This window comes from Haplochromis burtoni, unplaced genomic scaffold (genome assembly GCF_018398535.1).
Source record: "Haplochromis burtoni strain Fernald_Lab_line unplaced genomic scaffold, NCSU_Asbu1 Contig_79, whole genome shotgun sequence".
Taxonomy (NCBI): domain Eukaryota; kingdom Metazoa; phylum Chordata; class Actinopteri; order Cichliformes; family Cichlidae; genus Haplochromis; species Haplochromis burtoni.
In genome coordinates, this window is record NW_024582440.1 from 977825 (window position 1) to 995091 (window position 17267).

General features: G+C 41.0%; 2 protein-coding genes across 3 annotated transcripts; both read left to right on the forward strand.

Moving 5' to 3' along the window:
• Positions 1–19: 19 nt before the first annotated feature.
• suox (sulfite oxidase) lies at positions 20–10355 on the forward strand. 2 transcript variants are annotated; one of them, XM_014334372.2, is made up of 5 exons: positions 20–76; positions 5541–5611; positions 6421–6586; positions 7223–7465; positions 8231–10355. In XM_014334372.2, the coding sequence occupies exons 2-5, from the start codon at positions 5553–5555 to the stop codon at positions 9449–9451; spliced, it is 1689 nt and encodes a 562-aa protein (XP_014189858.1). In that variant the 5' UTR covers positions 20–76; positions 5541–5552; the 3' UTR covers positions 9452–10355. The 2 variants fall into 2 exon arrangements, with proteins under 2 accessions (XP_014189858.1, XP_005924865.1); XM_005924803.3 differs by lacking the exon at positions 20–76 and adding an exon at positions 866–994.
• Positions 10356–13758: 3403 nt separating this feature from the next.
• Positions 13759–17113, forward strand: mmp19 (matrix metallopeptidase 19). The gene is made up of 9 exons (XM_005924798.3): positions 13759–14023; positions 14204–14289; positions 14449–14579; positions 15063–15275; positions 15363–15608; positions 15777–15902; positions 16081–16245; positions 16340–16467; positions 16563–17113. The coding sequence occupies exons 1-9, from the start codon at positions 13916–13918 to the stop codon at positions 16791–16793; spliced, it is 1434 nt and encodes a 477-aa protein (XP_005924860.1). The 5' UTR covers positions 13759–13915; the 3' UTR covers positions 16794–17113.
• The last annotated feature ends 154 nt before the right edge of the window (positions 17114–17267 follow it).

Genomic DNA, 17267 nt, shown 5'->3' on the forward strand with positions numbered 1-17267 from the left:
GTGTGTGCCACGATTGCAGTGTCGCTAAGCGGGGTGTGACGGGTTGCAGTGTTGTTATTTTCGCACAGTTTGTGTGGTAAGTCTCATGTGCAGCTGGGATCAGCAGGATGTGTTGTAAGTCCTGTCTGGAAATGACTGGGGATTTGTATGTCTAACTCATGTAATAAATAAATGATCAATTTATTTCTTTGCCCCGTTTACTCATCCCTTGTCCTCGGTTACATGAGCAAAGCGGAAAACTGCTGTGCTGATTGAAGAAACAATATATTCAGTTAGTCTTGTGTCTGGAACATTAGCAGCTCCTTCAGAGCTTTCTTGTCTCTGTGAAAGTGAGGCTGTTCCCATTCATTATATTTGCTCGTTTTAGCAGCGCATGAAGGCTTTTCGTGGCTTCTACATTTGTGCATTTGTTCAGGGTGTGGTCTGTGTTTTCTGTTCTCTTGCTCTATCTCAATTTTTGGTGTGGAGGACAAGCTGTATTCTGCATACCAGTTAGTATTTAACCTGTCAATCAGGTGCGTTCAGGATTATCTGGTCATTTAACTAGAGCTGGGCGTGTTAAAGTCACTGCTGGCACAGTCAATTTAGCAAATTGTTTATAATGCCTATTATGTAAAATTCTGCCATAGATGTTGATATCACATTAATAACTATATGATAATACGCTAATAAATGTTCTATATTTTGCAGCAAAAAATAATGCGGTGTACATGGTTAATTAAAGGTATAAAAAGGTGTTTTATTTGTTAGACAATTAGTAGTGAATTTGTTGTTGTTTTTTTTAAGACAGGAGAATATTCAAAATTTAGTTTTATTATTAATTATTTCGGCGGATGAAGCGTGCCCTGTGCTGTCATTACGTGGATGAAGTAGTAGCTTTCTTGAACGTTCCTCGTTCACTGTGTGTATGTGGGTACGTTCAGAGATCCGCAGGGTAGCTGTCCTTCGGGCATCTTGAGCAACACAAAACACTGCACACAGAAACACAGGAGAGGTGAGTGCGCTGCGGTTTGGACCAAAAAGCGGGAGAAAACTGAGATTTCTTCTGTTCATGAAGACTTATTTACAAGTTGGGTGAGGAAGGGCTACAAGAAACATGCTTGCTAACTGAAATGTTAGCTAGGTTAGCCGTGAGGATGGTGATGAAGCGCAACGCCGGCATGTTTGTTACGTAAACATTGAAGTGCTGCCAAAAAAAAAAAAAATTAAAACTGTGCTTGTGTTGAATTCGTTAGGATTATTGCCGCCTTGGTTCGCTGTGGTTAATATAAAATAGTCAGTGAAGATTTTTAATAGATTTTTCCCTCGCTTGTCATCAGAAGCCTCTAACCGGTTTAGCTAATGTGTACTCAGCGTGAACCAGCAGGGACCTGGAGCTTCTGTGCCCTCATACTCCTTTTTTGGTATTATTATTATGGTGATGTTGTCCATCCTGGTTGTTTTGCCAGGTTTGACCAAACTAAAAAGGACATTCCTCTGTATTTTATTTCTGTCTTGGTTGTTTTGAAAGTACATAGTGTCCTTTTAGTTTACTTTTCTGAAATGCAGGATTTTATATTGTTTTCATTTTAGTTTCATACATTTTATATAAGTCTGCTAATACATGTAATTTACTTTATGAAGTGTAACATATGAAGTGTAAGTATGTCCTGTCCATATAGTGTTAGCTTTGAGGAACACCATGCAGATACTAGCAGATACTACAGAAACAAGGTGATTTAGCACTTTACAAAAAATGTTGAACCCGACCAAATATGGGATTTTGCAGATTTTGTTGATTTGTAAATTCAGTATTCCAATATATTGGCCAATATTTATTTATTTCTTTTTTTTCCTTCGAGGCACATATTTACATAACATTTGTGTGTTGTTATTTACTCCTTTATGCTCTGCCCGACCTTGCTGGGATCAGTTGTTGTTGTTGCTTTCCAAAGATTTTTACCAAAGATGGTAAAATCCAAGCCAAGGCTGGACAAATTACGCAATGTTAACACTCATAACATGGGTGATTGGCGTTTATCCTATCCCTTTCTTTTTAAAATTCCATCTACTGGATGATATAAATGCTGATGGTGACTGATTAGATCAGTTGGTAAGGCTGTAACATACATTTATTCATTCGTCCTTTCACCATTCAGAGCTGCGACTGAGCTCTGCCCTGGCAGGCTGTGCTGGGGGAAGTTGTGTCTGTGGTTGTGGTTACTGATTGTGGTTGAATTTCAGAGGTGGGTCGAGTATCCAAAAATTGTACTCAAGCAAGAGTAGCATTACTTTAAAATATTATTACTCAAGTAAAAGTGAAAAGTAGTCTTCAAAAAAGTTACTCGAGTAAGAGTAAAAAAGTACTTGGTGAAAAGACTACTCAAGTAGCGAGTAACTGTTTGAAATGTCCGATTTTTATAAATAAATGCTATCAGACAAACAATAAATATACAAATTTTAGTATTTTCAAAAGGAATATATGTAAAAATCAACAAAATAAGGCACAACAATTCTAATTTCAAGATTTCAGATTTTCACAACATTTTTCAAACAAGCTTTTTTTCACAAATACCTACAGTAAATAATATAAATATATAAACAGTGCAAACAATTTCCAGTGACAAGATATGCTGTAAACTTTATATTCATTTTTGCTCCAAATGGCACAGCAGCCTCAGAGAAAACATTAGAACGAGGTATCTTCATCATATGTACATACAAGGCAGCTCAGTTTACCATAAGTTGTATGGGTGTGCATCTATTTCTGCATATTTGGCAAAAATGTGCCATTTCTTCACTCAGTGAGGTGATGGTAAGCTTCAGCAGCAGTTTGCTCTCAAGGTTCTTGCTGTGAAGCTGTCACTGTTTAGCAGTGAACAGAAGTCCTGCATGACTGAGAAGTCCTTACAAGCTCCAGATGCAGGAAGAGCTGTATTGATTTTGATCAACAGCTTCTCGATGTGAGGAACACCATGCAATAGAGCCACACCTCCAGTGAATGGACATGAAAGGTACCTCTCCAGTTCCCGTGCTTCTGGCTTTCCTGACCCCATGGATCCATCATCTTAGTCGGTTAGGCTGCTGTTTGCGCTGGCCTCATCCAGCTCTGTCTAGGTGATGTCTGATGAAGTTGAGACCTGTGGAAAGATATAAGGTTTTTAAAAGAATTAGCTCTGGTCATTATAGTGCTGTATACACTGCAAAGCTGTGGATGTTTGGCAAGAAGATGCGATCACACTGGAGATGTTTTTTTTACTAACTCTTGTAGAAAAACAAAATCTTGTCATTCATATCCCGCACAAACAGTTTGCATTGAATTCCAGATTAACCCATATGGAAAAGATATATATAAATCTTATAAAGTTTGTATCTGTCTTGTGTGAAACTTGTATGAAAAGCATATAAGAGTGAAAACGGATATAAGATCCCTTGAAAAATTATATAATGAAACTTGTATGTTTTGGATACTTACTAAAACAATGTATGAAAGTAATGAGAAAGTGGCCACTTTCATGAGTAAATCATGTAAGCCTTATATAATTTACTCATGAAAGTGGCCACTTTCATGAGTAATCGCATAAGTTTTTACTATTTCTTTTCCATATGGGTTAAGTTTAAAATAAGAATGCGTGCAAGGCTAAGCAGTGCTAGCCAATAGATCCTCCTGTTTGGCTGTTACTCTGGGAAAAGACGGTGATGGAAGCGTGACTGGAGCTGCGATGTAGCCTATATAATATTTATATTGTACGAACGTGATAATTCTGTATATTGTAATAACGTGATATTATATTGCTACGCTTCCGTATCCAAGGCTTTTCAATGTGGCCTCACAAAATTATCACGACTACAACAACCATGAAAAGAGTTGGATGGACATTGCTGCTCAATCACAGCTGCCTGGTCAATGTTTTTCATTAGTAATTTAGCAAAGTTGACGGTGGTGTGTGTGTGCCTGTGTGAGTGAGTGAAAGACAGAGAGAGGGAGAGCGAGAGACAGATTTTGTATGATAAGCTTCATGTTATGAATGCACAGTTTGAGTACTCGGGTCGTATCAGGCCGTATAGTGTGAGACCCTGCATCGTGGCCTATGAACTTCTACCCATAAATTCATATGGATATTTCACCATCTATCACCATTCAGACACAGAGTCTGTGATACCTTATTTAACAGGATTTTATGCATTTTCTTGTTATTTCAAGCCTTTTGATGAACAAAAATCTGTTTTTCAAGTTGGAGTAAATCAACCCCCGCTTGAACAGGTTTTATGTATTTATTTTCTATATCTATTTATCTTTTTCTTATCACTGTGGGTGCCAACAAAAACCGCATCATTGTGTTTTTGTCACATGTTAGCATACTTGTAACAATACTGCTGCATGTCGCTCGTCTTACACCCATTCATAAAGTAATATGTTGCCAAGAATCATATGCTAGTATACATCCACATTTAAAACCAGAACCACTGTGAAAGCTGTGTCATCTTTTAAATGCAGTCTGTCCAAATCAGGTTTGTAGTTGAAATCAACAGTGCAGAGTGTTGTACCAAGTTTGGTCCCAATACTTTATATGATAAAATATAAGGTAAGCTTAACTCCACAGGTTAGACACACACAGATGTTTTTCTGTAGCCCTGTTGTTATTTTACCCCAATACAGTTGTGTTTATGGTGATATGCTCAGTTGTAACATCTCCGAAAGGTTAGATTTGGTGATGTTTCTGCTAAAAAGTGAAATTTTCAGTTGTCATTCTGAGTGAGACAGACTGAGGTCATGGCATTACTTCTGTTCAGCTTTGTGAACACATGACTCGGTGGTTGCACAATGCTTTCTGTTAAAAAAAAAAGAAAGTGGTTAGATTCAGGAGTTAATGACGTCATTCTTGAAAGTCTTTGAAAATCTGAATTTCCTCAGTGACTGTAACTGTGCTGCTTCTTTAAAAGCTGTCAGATAAGTCAAAGTAATGTTTATGGCTGCTGTGATAAGATATGTGTAATCACCTGATAAAGCACAGCTACGTCATGTGATATCTTCTGGTTTATCAGTGGTCTGTAAATGCGTTTTTGGTTGGTAGTTCTAGTTTAGTATGGTATTGTTCTCGATTCTCGGGTTAGTCAATCTTCTATTCCTCAGTTTTTATTGTTTGCTGGACAACATACAAGAGTGAATTGAACCCTTGGCCTCCTCGTTCCCCTCCTCCCTGCTCACTCCCCCTCAGCTGGTTGGCTATTTTTTTGAAGGATGAAGTAACAGCTTGTTGGTCAGTTGATTAGAAATGGAAACATTTTAAAGTTCTGTTTGTCATTTACTCAAAACCCATTGGCTGTAAGTGTACACACAGTTTGGAGTTTCTCGAGGAGTGCAACAACATTGAATTATACAAGTAAAAATTGGGAACTCTGTTGAAATGTTTCACATTACTGACATTTTTAGAAGTACATTTATCTGCCCCTAAGACCTGCTAACCAAGTGTGGATGGAAAAATAATGATCAGCTACCAGATGATGCTCATGTGCTCTTTTTTTTTTTTTTTTTTTTTTAATTTCTCTTTCTTTGTCAGAACGTCAATGCAATGCTGCTCCTCAGACGCTGCCACAGGCTGAATCCAATTGGCCCACTCAGCATTGACAGGTACATTATTATAACAACGTATTTCTAATGTTTATTTCATATAATTTACTTCATTTTTACTTGTGATGTAGCTCAGTAGCTGAGCTCCACTAAGACAACTTTTTCTGGTTAACAGACTGTGTACCTGCAAATTAATTTAGTGTTACGAGTTTTTAGGTTACGTTTTTAGTGTACAATAAATCTAAAAGCTTGCACTTTATTTTGGTGCTACAGTAGCAATTAGCAACAGATATTCCAGGTTTTTCCTGGTGAACATTCAAAACTGACAACTACAGGATGTCTTAGTTTTGGGGTTTTTTGTCTTGCATTGTGCACTTCTTCTTTCTGTCACAGGCTTAATCTGTAAACAAATGATGGCTGTAGCTTCCAGTGAATAAAAAGTAAAGAAAATGCAGAAGTGCCTTAAACCTGGAAAGTGTCTGATTGACAAGAACATTTTTCAGCTTAACCCAAACACATTGCCAGTGCAGTAAAAGCATGCATCAGTCATGGATTGGCCATCCCGGAGCTCAGACCTCAACTTTACTGACCCAGTGTGGGATCATTATGACAGAGAACCGAACAAAGAGCAGCCATCTTCCAAAGAAGCGCTTTAAATGTCCTTCAAGAAGCCTAGCCTTCTGAAGACTAGTTAATGAAATGACAAGAAAGCTCTCTAAGAGAGTCAGACTGTGTTTAAGAATGAAGGTGGTCATACCAAACATTCACTTTCATTCTCATTAGAATTTTACTAGTAGGTTTTGCTGTGTGTGTGTGTGTGTGTATATATATATGTCAAAGTTATATTTCCATTTTTAAAATGTTCTCAGAAATCAGGTGGCACCTGTAGTTGCATCGTGTGCAGTTCGTCTCTGCAGCAGCAGCAATGACCAGAGGTTTCACCAATATGGCTTCAGTGCCAGCTGGAGACACGTCCTGGCAGGACTGCTGGCTGGCACAGGGGCTGTACTAGCATATGGTCTACACCGTCACAAGGTTACAAACAGACAATATCTGTCCATTTTTACTTTCTTTTTAAAGTTTAATGCACTTTTTTTTGCCATAATTTGCTAAATTATGCTAACTACATATGTTTTTAACCACAGCAGCAAATGAAAATTTAAAATTGCACCGTCTCAGCAAAAATCTTTATCAGCAGATTTTGTACCTTCAGAGCTTGTCAAGCAAAAACAGAGCACTGCCCTGCAAAGTCCACGGTCGTTACAGAAACCCTTTCTCAGCAGTACAACCAGATTAACAGCACCGACAGCATAATTTTCTCAAACTGCCAAGTTCTAACTTTAACAGTTAAATGTCAACTGATGTCTTTCCAGGAATTAGGCTGTACCTAATGAGGCTCGTATGCTAGCAGTCAGTGCTAACTCTCAAGGAGCTGCTTACTGGTTGTTTATCTAGTCAAATAAAAAAGGCCACACGGTTTTATGTTAAGGTAGTAAGCAGCAGTAGCGCTTCAAATTTGAAAAGTTGAAAGCTCATATATTTTCTTCTTTTGACATCCCAGGGAACTTTTTGGTGTTTTTAATATAAGTAGGGAGTATATAGGTCTGTGCATGACCATTAGTTTATTGCTATTTTGATAGAAACTGATGCCTGATGCCTCTTTCTGTGCAGGCTATAGAGAAGAGCTCCCCGCTTCCTATCATCAGCCAGGAGGAAGTTACAAGGCATCGCTCCCTGAAAGATGGCGTTTGGGTCACCTACCAAGGCGGCGTCTATGACATTACAGAGTTTGTTTCCATACACCCTGGTGGGGAGAAAATCATGATGGCAGCAGGTGGTGCCATTGAGCCCTTCTGGTCGCTTTATGCGGTACACAATCAGGAGCATGTGCTGGAAATCCTCTCTGAGTATAAGGTGAGAAACCCGCTTGTTTCTGTTGATTTAACTAAAGCGCTGTTACATACTAAGGAGTTAAAATGTTCTGCACTGGGGTTTGTTATTCAGTATTAAAAGATCAGGTGTAACCACTCAGCTTGGTTAGAGTTTAACATAATCGCCCCTGTAGTAAGTTAGCTAAAGGGGAGCGTGGGTGTAAAAGCTTTAGCAACACTGCTATTCATAGAAATTTACCGGGAAAAACACTTTCTTATGGGTGGAAATAGTTGTGTCAAACGGGATATTACACAGTATAGCTGTGTGGAAATTTGCACTTAAACCAAACTGGAGACCTCAACACATGTGTGAGCCTTTCATTTGACATCAACACAGACATACCCACTGCTAAGCTTGCAGAGCTCTTTCTTTTAATAAGGTTCTCACTCAAAAGAAAAGCTGACATAATAATAAAACAGTAGATGCTGTTCATTAGATGTTTTTGAAAAATTGCAACAGAGGTTGATGAGCTTTCGCAGCACATCGCTTGAATTTATCCTTAAATTAACTTTTTAAATGTATGCTGTTCATCTTGCCCTTCTGTTCAGTGCAGACACATATGAAAAGGTCTGCTGCACACTATATACTGAGGAAAACCTCATGGCTGTAAGCTGAATGCTGGCACTCCCTCAAGTGGTCACTGAGGAAAAAATGTGTGGCTGATGTTTTTATTAGCTTCTTGAGCTGAAGAGAAGTTCAGTTGCAGTTTTGGTCTAATAAAATCTTTGTGTTTGTGGTTGATGCAAGATTGGTGAGCTGAAAGCAGAAGACCTGAAGAAGCAATCTACTTTTAAATCATCAGACCCCTACTCTTCTGACCCTGAGCGTCACCCTGCCCTGCGCACCAACAGCCTCAAGCCCTTCAACGCTGAACCTCCGCCTGAAATCCTCGCTGACAGCTACATTACGCCCACTGCTTTCTTCTTCAAAAGAAACCACCTCCCGGTTCCTCAGGTGGACCCCGATTTATATCGCCTACATGTGGAGGGGCTACCCAGAGGAGTGCTCACACTGTCTTTAGAAGAGTTGAAGACTCGATTCCCCAAACACACCATCACAGCTACCCTGCAGTGTGCAGGAAACCGCCGTAGTGAGATGAATAAGACCCGACAGGTTAAGGGACTGAACTGGGGCTTTGGTGCCATTGGTAATGCGACATGGAGCGGTGCCAAGCTCAGGGATGTCCTGCTGGCTGCAGGTTACGGGCCAGATGTAGCCCAGTGGGCTCGCCACGTTCAGTTTGAAGGACTGGATAAAGAAATAACAGGGAGTGCATACGGTGCTTCAATCCCTATAAATAAGGCAGTTAGCGAGGAGGGTGACGTGCTGCTGGCCTATGAAATGAACGGCAAGGATATTCCGGCCGACCATGGCTTCCCCATTCGTGTGGTTGTACCAGGTGTAGTGGGCACACGCAACGTGAAGTGGCTGGGTAAAATAGTAGTCAGTGCACAGGAGAGCAACAGCCACTGGCAGCAGAAAGATTACAAAGGTTTCGCCCCTGGAATAGACTGGGACACAGTTGACTACAAATCTGCTCCAGCCATCCAAGAGCTGCCTGTTCAATCTGCCATTACCACACCTGCAGAAGGCTCCGTGATCGATCGCAGCGAAGAAATGCTGACTGTGAAGGGCTACGCTTGGAGCGGCGGGGGCAGAGAGGTGATACGCGTCGATGTTTCTGTGGACGGAGGGAAGACGTGGAAGGAGGCCAAGTTGAAGAGCAGCGACAAGGAAGAAGATCAAACTTCTCCCCCACTAGGACGAGCTTGGGCATGGAAGCTGTGGGAGATAACGGTTCCTCTTCCTCCAGAGGCCCAAGAGCTGGAGCTCATTTGCAAGGCAGTGGACAACAGTTACAACACGCAGCCGGACACATTCGGTCCGATCTGGAATGTGAGGGGCTTGCTGAGTAACGCCTGGCACAGAGTGAAGGTGAAGATCAGCGAGGATGACGACGAAGAATAGGCTCAGCATTTGAAGTACAGAAATCAAAAGACTTAGAGCTTAAACAGAGTCATCTCAGAGTGGGCTCTTTTTGTCTTTTTTAATTACATTTGTGTCATGGACTCAGCAAATGTAGGATCAACCAGGAGTAGCACTACATTTTGAAATATTTTTGACAAACGGCCTTAAAAATTTATTCATTTTGTTGCCTGGGAGATTTGCAGCGGTACACACATGGGATGAAGCTCAAGGCTGTGAACAGCCAAATTAAATTATGTCTGGTTATCTCCATTTATTAGTCACTGTCTTTTATTCTTAAGCAAAACTGTGGTTCAGTTTGACTCTGAAGCTCTGTGGTTTATAATGATGAAGCATTTATTTTTTACAATCCATATTTATAACACTGAAAATGAACTTTGAGCTGTTCAAAGAAAATCTACCTGTAGTAACCATCTCGTTGAAGTAATCGATGTTTGGCTTAGGTTAGCGCATCAGTGGTGGACTGTGGCCTCTGACTAATCATGCTGTGGACCTGTCCTCTGCTCTTTCAGAGGAGATATGAAATACAAAACTATAGTGTGAAGTTCCAGATGAAGTCCAGCTGTGTACAGGACAACGCTACAGCGCAGCAGAGGTCCCTGTGTGGTAAGGAGAGGCCAGAAAAAATACTGTTGAGAAGTGAGTGCTGACTCCTTACACTCAGAGGACGGGGGGAATAATATGTAGGACTGGTAAAATGTAACGGTTAGTCATTTTAGCATTTGTTTGAAGAACTGGAGAAACTGCAGGTTTTATTTTTTTACAACATTATGAAAATATGCCGATGCACTGCTCTTAAGTCTAATTAACAGGTGGATTATATTTGAAAGTGTGAGAATCATGAAATGTATTTAACTGCTTACAATGAATAAAGACTTGGACTTTACACTGGCCTACGTCTGGTTATTCAGCTTTTCCTGATTTTGGCCTTTCACACTATTTCCCCCCCCCCCCCGTCAAATTAATGTACAAGGAATAATTACACCATGATGACAGATGGCTGTTGTTACAGATGGATTTCAGCAACTTTCAGTCCAGCTGGTACACAAAACTCCTCCTGTCAGTCACGTAGCTCTGCTCTGTTTGCTTTAGATACTTACGTGTGTGTGTTGTCTTATGATTTCAAAAGCAGCCCGATCCCAAAAAAGAACACTTTGTACATACTAGTCTTACTCTTCCCTCCTTTTGTTCCTTTTTCCCTTTTAATTACATAACTAACTTTCACAACAATGACAAATGCAAATGGCAGGAAGCACAAAGCTGACGCCTGAGGTTTACTGCAAGGTCAGCAAACACACAGAACTGTCACATTGATGGTAAATGGTAATATTTTACCAGTATGATGCGAGATTAACATAACTGAAGTCTGCAATACAGTTGTGTTTTGTTTGTTTTTTTGTAAATTTTTATAAAAAGACAAATATTAAGAAAAGATGTTTCACCTCTCATTGAAGATGCTTCTTCATTTCTAAAAACAAATAGTGGGGAGAGAACAAAGTATTTAAACCCTAGTGGGGTTTTGGAAGTAATCCTGAGGGTCCTCATATGAGCCAAGTTGTGGGGAAAAAAGGCGTGGGTCATTACCATCACCAGGGGTTAAGGGTGAAACCCCCTGTGAGACCTTGCCCCACCCTGCCATGTCACCTAAGGAACAGTGTGAGTGTTCATTGAAGAGCCTGGGAAGAGATCTCAAGACTGCATTTTAGGTGGCTAATAGCTGGTGTAAGTCACCGCCTCTGTTCAATGATGGTTGTTCACATTGGACATTGATGACCTCTTTCACTCCTGTTTCACACCATCTGTCTTCTCGGTCATTGATATGATGAGAAAGAGTGACCTTTGCCCTTTAGGTCCAGATCTACAGCTGAGGCACGAGGTGGCTCTTCTATGCTGTGCTGTGTATTTGTGGAGTGGCTGTTTGGTCTCTTGCTGCACTGCACAGCGTACGTTATGTTGTTTGTGTTTGGGAGTTTTTTCCCTTGGAATGAACCAGTTTCTGTCTGAGGGTGTTGCTGGGTCTTAAGCACCGTGGGATTTTCGTGTTGTCCACTACTGTAATTTTTTTTATTTTAAGAACTGAAGAAGTCCTGTCAACTTTTCAGGCTCTCGCGCCTACCATGAACCTGGACAGCTGAGACATAAGTCATTCTTCTTAGCTTAGTACTAGTATGTAAATCAGTGCTAGAACTGAATAATTATGAGCAAAGACACATCACGTTATAAAAGTTATTACTATAACCTAATAAAAAATGTGGATTCAGACTCCTCTGCTGGTGTAACAGACTGCCTGTGTGGTACCTGTGAGGCTATACGATGCCAACCATGCACTCACATCTTGAGACCAGCTGTTTTACTGCCTTTAATGCTCCTGTACATTTATACCACTTCAGTACACAGCGCTCTATTCCAATCATATCACAGACATTTTCAAGAATACACATCAAAATACAATCTCAGCCTTCCATCATCTGCAATTTTTTCATTAGATGCGAAAGCAGGGTTGAACGAAATCAGGAAATCTCCAAAATGAGCTAAGCTCGTCAAAAAGTATGACTTGCTGGACTGGCCATCACTTTTTGTGCCAAAAAGTGATTGTCTGCCAAAAACTGATTTCCAGTGTTTCTGTGTATTTTTTATGTGTAATATCTTTACGTATGTTCGTAAATAGACTTCGGTGAACAGGGGATACAAAGGGGTTACATAAAGAATTAAAAAACTATCTTTTTTTTTAAGTATCTTTACAACTTGTACTTACATTATAACCAATCCGGTCCTTTATCCCCACTTAAAATATTTTTACAGAACTATTGTAATATTTGCTGCCGTTTCTGCTGTCCTGTTGGGCAACTTACTCTTACAAAATCCATTTTTAATGTTAATGAGATTTTTTTTACTGCATAAATAAAGGTTATATAAAAGTCACTGCCAAAAACTGATCGCGGCTTCTATCTTGTTACACGAATGTTGTTTGTGGCTCAAGATGACTTTATGTCATCCATAAGGGATGCATTTGACATATGTTTAACATATTATAGCCCAACAAGTTACTTATAGCACTTTAAATATGAGCAATCGCTTTTTGGCAAATACCGGAAATCAGTTTTTGGCAAACAATCACTTTTTGGCACAACACCGGCTTCTATTGTAAATGTCATGGTGCTGAGTCTGTGGACTCAGTGGTTTTGATTATTATCTTATGTTTCAGGTTAATTCTTGTTAGGATTTTCTTGTTCTGACGTTTGATATTTGTTTTGTATTTTTGAGCTCCTTTTGTTCTGTGTCTCTGTGTTCCCTCCCTGTTGCCATGTCTGATGTCTTGTGTTAAGCTCGTGTTTGTTCATACCTGTTGTATTTGCTGTTTTACTTTGATGGTCCCTGTCCTGTGTGTAGTGTGTCTGGTTTTGCTTCCCCTTGTCTTGTCAGTTCTGATTTCTCCCGGCTTTGTTTCCTTCCTGTCTCCCATTCCCTGATTGCTCCTGTGTGTATACAAGCCCTGTGTTTTCTTCTGCTTGTTACTGGTCCGTCTGTGTTTCCTCCGTGTTTCTTCCTGTGTTACCTTCACGTGTCATCCCGTGTTCCACCCTGTATGTTTTCCTGTCAGTTACGGATTCAGATTTGTTTGTTAGATTGTCCCAGTTTAGGTTTGTTCTTAGTTCCCGTCTGTCCCATCTCTGCTCTGTCTGTATTATCACCTCATGTAAATAAAGCTCACTCATTGCATCGTCAGCACCCGCGATTGGGTCCTTTTCCCTTCAACCCCACACGACTGCCGCCGCAGCTGTGACAGTATATTTTTTCTTATTTATGAAATTAAAGACAATAAGGAGAATCACAAAACAACATTTTTAAAAAATGGGAAAAAAAATAAAATAAAATGCAGGTCCACTAAGAATACTGTTCCACAAATGGAAATACAAAAGCTTTTATCTGTTTGTGTATTAAAGATATCTGTTCCAGGTAATACAGGTGTGGGGGTGACAGGAATGTGAAAACAGAGGGCAGGGTAAATCCTGTGGTTTAGGCCCATACCTGAACTCCAGTCATGTGTTAAGGAATGAACAACTCTGCTGTAATCCTGGATAGTGATATATCAGTGTTGCTATGTTCAGGAAGAAGGCCCTCTCTCCACCAGCTCATAAAAAGACCAAACTAAACCCACACTACTGTAACATTTACTACATCTTATGTGTAGAGCATGCAGGCGGGGGGGGGGGGGCTTTCGGTCTTCCCTGACAGCTGTACAATTTAACAGCAGACATGTTGATAGTAGGTCAACTGGCTGCTCTTGTAATCCTCATTCTTCAGAGGTGGATCATCACAGCCGCGGGGCTGACTCATGCGCCGGACGAGTTAAAAACCGCTGGAGCGCCAAGAGAACAAAGAGTCTGCTGTGGGACTCCGCTGAGCACGTCTCCGGAGCACCGGCTGTGAAATCTGAATCTGAGGATGATTATGGAGCACAAAGGACTGCTGCTGGTGCTGCTGCTGCCGGTGTTCAGCCTCAAAGGAGTATTTTGCGCAGTGGTACCATGGACGGAGTTCAGTGAAGCAACGGTAAGATGGCAGGTCGTTTTGTGACTTGTTTGAAAACTTCTCTAAAAGCAGACCTTTTTACTTTATCTAATCAGAGAGTCCTTATGATGTGTTTATAGATGTCTCTTTATTTTCCTGCCAAATTAGTTGATTTATCGTGGTCGCACATGACAGCTTTGTTGTTTTCTCACACATGCACAGGCTTATTTGAGGCAGTACGGCTACCTGAATGAGCCCATCGATACATTGGACCCTCGTTACCTAGAGGAGGTCATTGAAGGCCTCAGGTAAAGTAGATTATTGCTATTTCTACAGAGAACACACTTCCAGTAACATCTGCTGTTAGATCAGGATCTGTTAGAGCGATACTCCCTACACAGGATGTGGGGTGGAGTGTTTTTTTTTTCCATTACTTTACAGATATTTGATTTCCTTGTATTCATCAGTGTCTTCCAGAGAGTGAATGATCTGCCACCTACTGGAGAGTTAGATGAAGCCACACTGGAAGTGATGAACCAGCCCCGCTGTGGTTTGGAGGATCCTTTCAACAAGAAATTTCACAAGTACAGAGTGATGGGTGAGAAGCAAATTGTGTACATCGGTGGTTTTAACATTTACTTGCAACTGTTATACAAAATACCCAGCCAGTGTCACAATTTCCTGATTATTTTGGTTTGTTTAGTTTTTTTAGTTTCATAAAACCACGAGCAGCAAGACATCAGTGTTTCTAGTATGCTGAGGCTTTACAGTTAAGAATATATGTATATTACACAAGACAAGCTGTCATGACCGGGAATAGTATGATTTAGTACTCGTTTGTTAACTTGTTACAGCTGCAGATTGGCATTAAAAAGCTGGATCTTTAAAGGCAACAGCTATGACGTTAGTTTAAACACACTCCTGAAACAGGCTTTTCCATGCAGTGTCAAATTCATCCACTCTACTTGAGGAGCTGACAAAATGCATTTTCAACCACCCAACTCTCCACGCATAAAGTACATAAAGTCTTGATTTCGGTTTCATTATGATGACTTAGAAACAAAATGTTCTTCTCTTTTAGGCCGCTGGAGGAAAAGGAGCTTAACCTATCGCATCTACAACTACACTCCTGACATGATCAAGTCAGACGTCAGGAACGCCGTCCGTTCTGCCTTCAAGTACTGGAGCGATGTGGCGGCTTTGACCTTCAGAGAGGTCGATTATGGCAGAGCCGACATAAAGATCTCCTTCCATAAGAAAGATGGATTCTGCTCTGTCCCATTTGATGGCCGTGGTAAGTCTTGTTTATAAATGCATGTGTCACTAGGTCGTCTGTGACTGGGTTGCTGGGACTGTGACTGTTTATTTGCTCTGGGTGCAGGTCATGTACTGGCCCATGCTGAGTCACCAGAATCGGGTATTGTCCACTTTGATGAGGATGAGTTCTGGACCGAGGGAACATATTATGGCACTAATCTGCGTATTGTAGCTGCTCATGAAATTGGCCATGCTCTCGGCCTGGGTCACTCTCAGTTCAGAAGCGCTCTGATGGCACCGGTCTACTCTGGTTACCGTGTCAACTTCAGGCTGCACTCAGATGACGTGAATGGCATCCAGGCACTATACGGTGAGTGTGTCGAGGGGGTCCTGCAACATGATTGGTGCTGTTACTGGACCTGGGCTGTCGATGTTGCACATATACAACATGTTTCAGTTTAAGGGTGATGATTCTGGGCTCTGATTGCATATAAGAAAACATGCAATCGTCCTAAAATGTTTAACTTATCTGTTTAAGGCAAACGCATCATAAGCACGTTAGCCAGTCCCACAACTCCAGACAGTCTGGTTCCCACAGTGAGCAGCCAGGGGACTGAGAACATCCCTGATCCCTGCACAGCAACACTGGATGCGATTATATTAGGTAAGTTATCGATCAGTGTTTGCTAGACCAGCTAACTTTACATTAGGCCATCGAAATTAGTTTAAAGAATGAAACTTCAATATACCAAGATTACAAAGTTACCATGAGTTAAAAGGGTTAATAGATCTTGTTATTCAGATCGTTTCTCATGAATGGCTGTTATTATTTGTTCAATCAGGTCCCTGGGAGAAAACCTTTGCTTTTAGTGGTGATTATGTGTGGACTATCTCTGACCTGGGACACAACCCACCTATAAGAATTGACAGACTGTGGAGAGGCCTCCCAGGAAACCTAAATGCTGCTGTGTACTCTCAGCGAACCAACAAGACATATTTCTTAAAAGGTAATTTTAGTCCAGTCAAGCTACACTTCAGTTACCCACTGCTCTCTGGGTCGGAATAGTCAGCGTAAAAGGTTTGTGCTCTTTCTGGTCACAGGCAATAAAGTGTGGAGGTATACCAGTTTTGTTCTGGACTACGGCTACCCCAAAGAGCTGAAAAGGATTCCCCCTAATATCGATGCAGCCCTGTATCTGAAGAAGAACAAAAAGCTTGTCTTCATTAAGGTAGCTATGAAGAGAAGCACTTAAACATGCATCTACATCCACACCTTCTATTCCTCATTGCCTCATTTGTTTTTTTATTCCGTCACCCTGTGTAGGGATCAGAGCACTGGCAGTGGGATGAGCTGAAATACAACGACCTAACTTTCTACCCCAAGCCGCTCAGCATGCTCTTCACTGGAGTGCCACCCGCTCCTCATGCAGCTTTCACCTGGACCAATGGCAAAATATACATATTCAAGGGAGACGACTACTGGCGAGTGAATGAGCAGCTGAAAGCAGAGAGAGGCTATCCACTGAGCAAGAAGAAACGCTGGATGCGATGCTAGTGCTCCACCATCAGGGGGCAGCAGGTACCAAAAGGTGTGAAGCACAGGGCATTTACAAGCCACCCTAACCTCAAGAGCAGCAATTCATCGTAAGTAATCACTGACCACATTAATGGAAAAGCTAGTGTGGGAACCTGTACCCTCGAGAGCAGGCTTGTGTTTGTGTGTCTCTGAATGCAGGATTGTGCAAACTTTTGTATTATATGATCCTTGAGAAGAATCAAAGCTGTTTTGTTTTTTGTTTTTTCCATTTAACATGTGTGTTGGATTAGCTGTCACTATACACTCAGTAAGACGTAATACGATGACGGGAACGTGCACTTTCTGGTCAGTTGTGTTTATGGACTTCATTGCGTTCAATGAGTAACACTGGTCTGCGAGAAAAGCACGAGACACTCACTCGTTCCCTCGTTTAAAGTGAAAATGTATCATTTTCTACGAATAAACAAGACATAACATCAACAATAAAACTGC

Excerpts from the sequence above, each read along its gene's own strand:
- mmp19 (XM_005924798.3), top strand. The coding sequence starts at position 13,916 with ATGATTATGGAGCACAAAGGACTGCTGCTGGTGCTGCTGCTGCCGGTG. Across the intron at positions 15,276-15,362 it reads TGTCCCATTTGATGGCCGTG|GTCATGTACTGGCCCATGCT; the intron begins GTAAGTCTTGTT and ends CTCTGGGTGCAG. Across the intron at positions 15,609-15,776 it reads TGGCATCCAGGCACTATACG|GCAAACGCATCATAAGCACG; the intron begins GTGAGTGTGTCG and ends TATCTGTTTAAG.
- suox (XM_014334372.2), top strand. The coding sequence starts at position 5,553 with ATGCTGCTCCTCAGACGCTGCCACAGGCTGAATCCAATTGGCCCACTC. Across the intron at positions 5,612-6,420 it reads GGCCCACTCAGCATTGACAG|AAATCAGGTGGCACCTGTAG; the intron begins GTACATTATTAT and ends AAATGTTCTCAG. Across the intron at positions 7,466-8,230 it reads AAATCCTCTCTGAGTATAAG|ATTGGTGAGCTGAAAGCAGA; the intron begins GTGAGAAACCCG and ends GGTTGATGCAAG.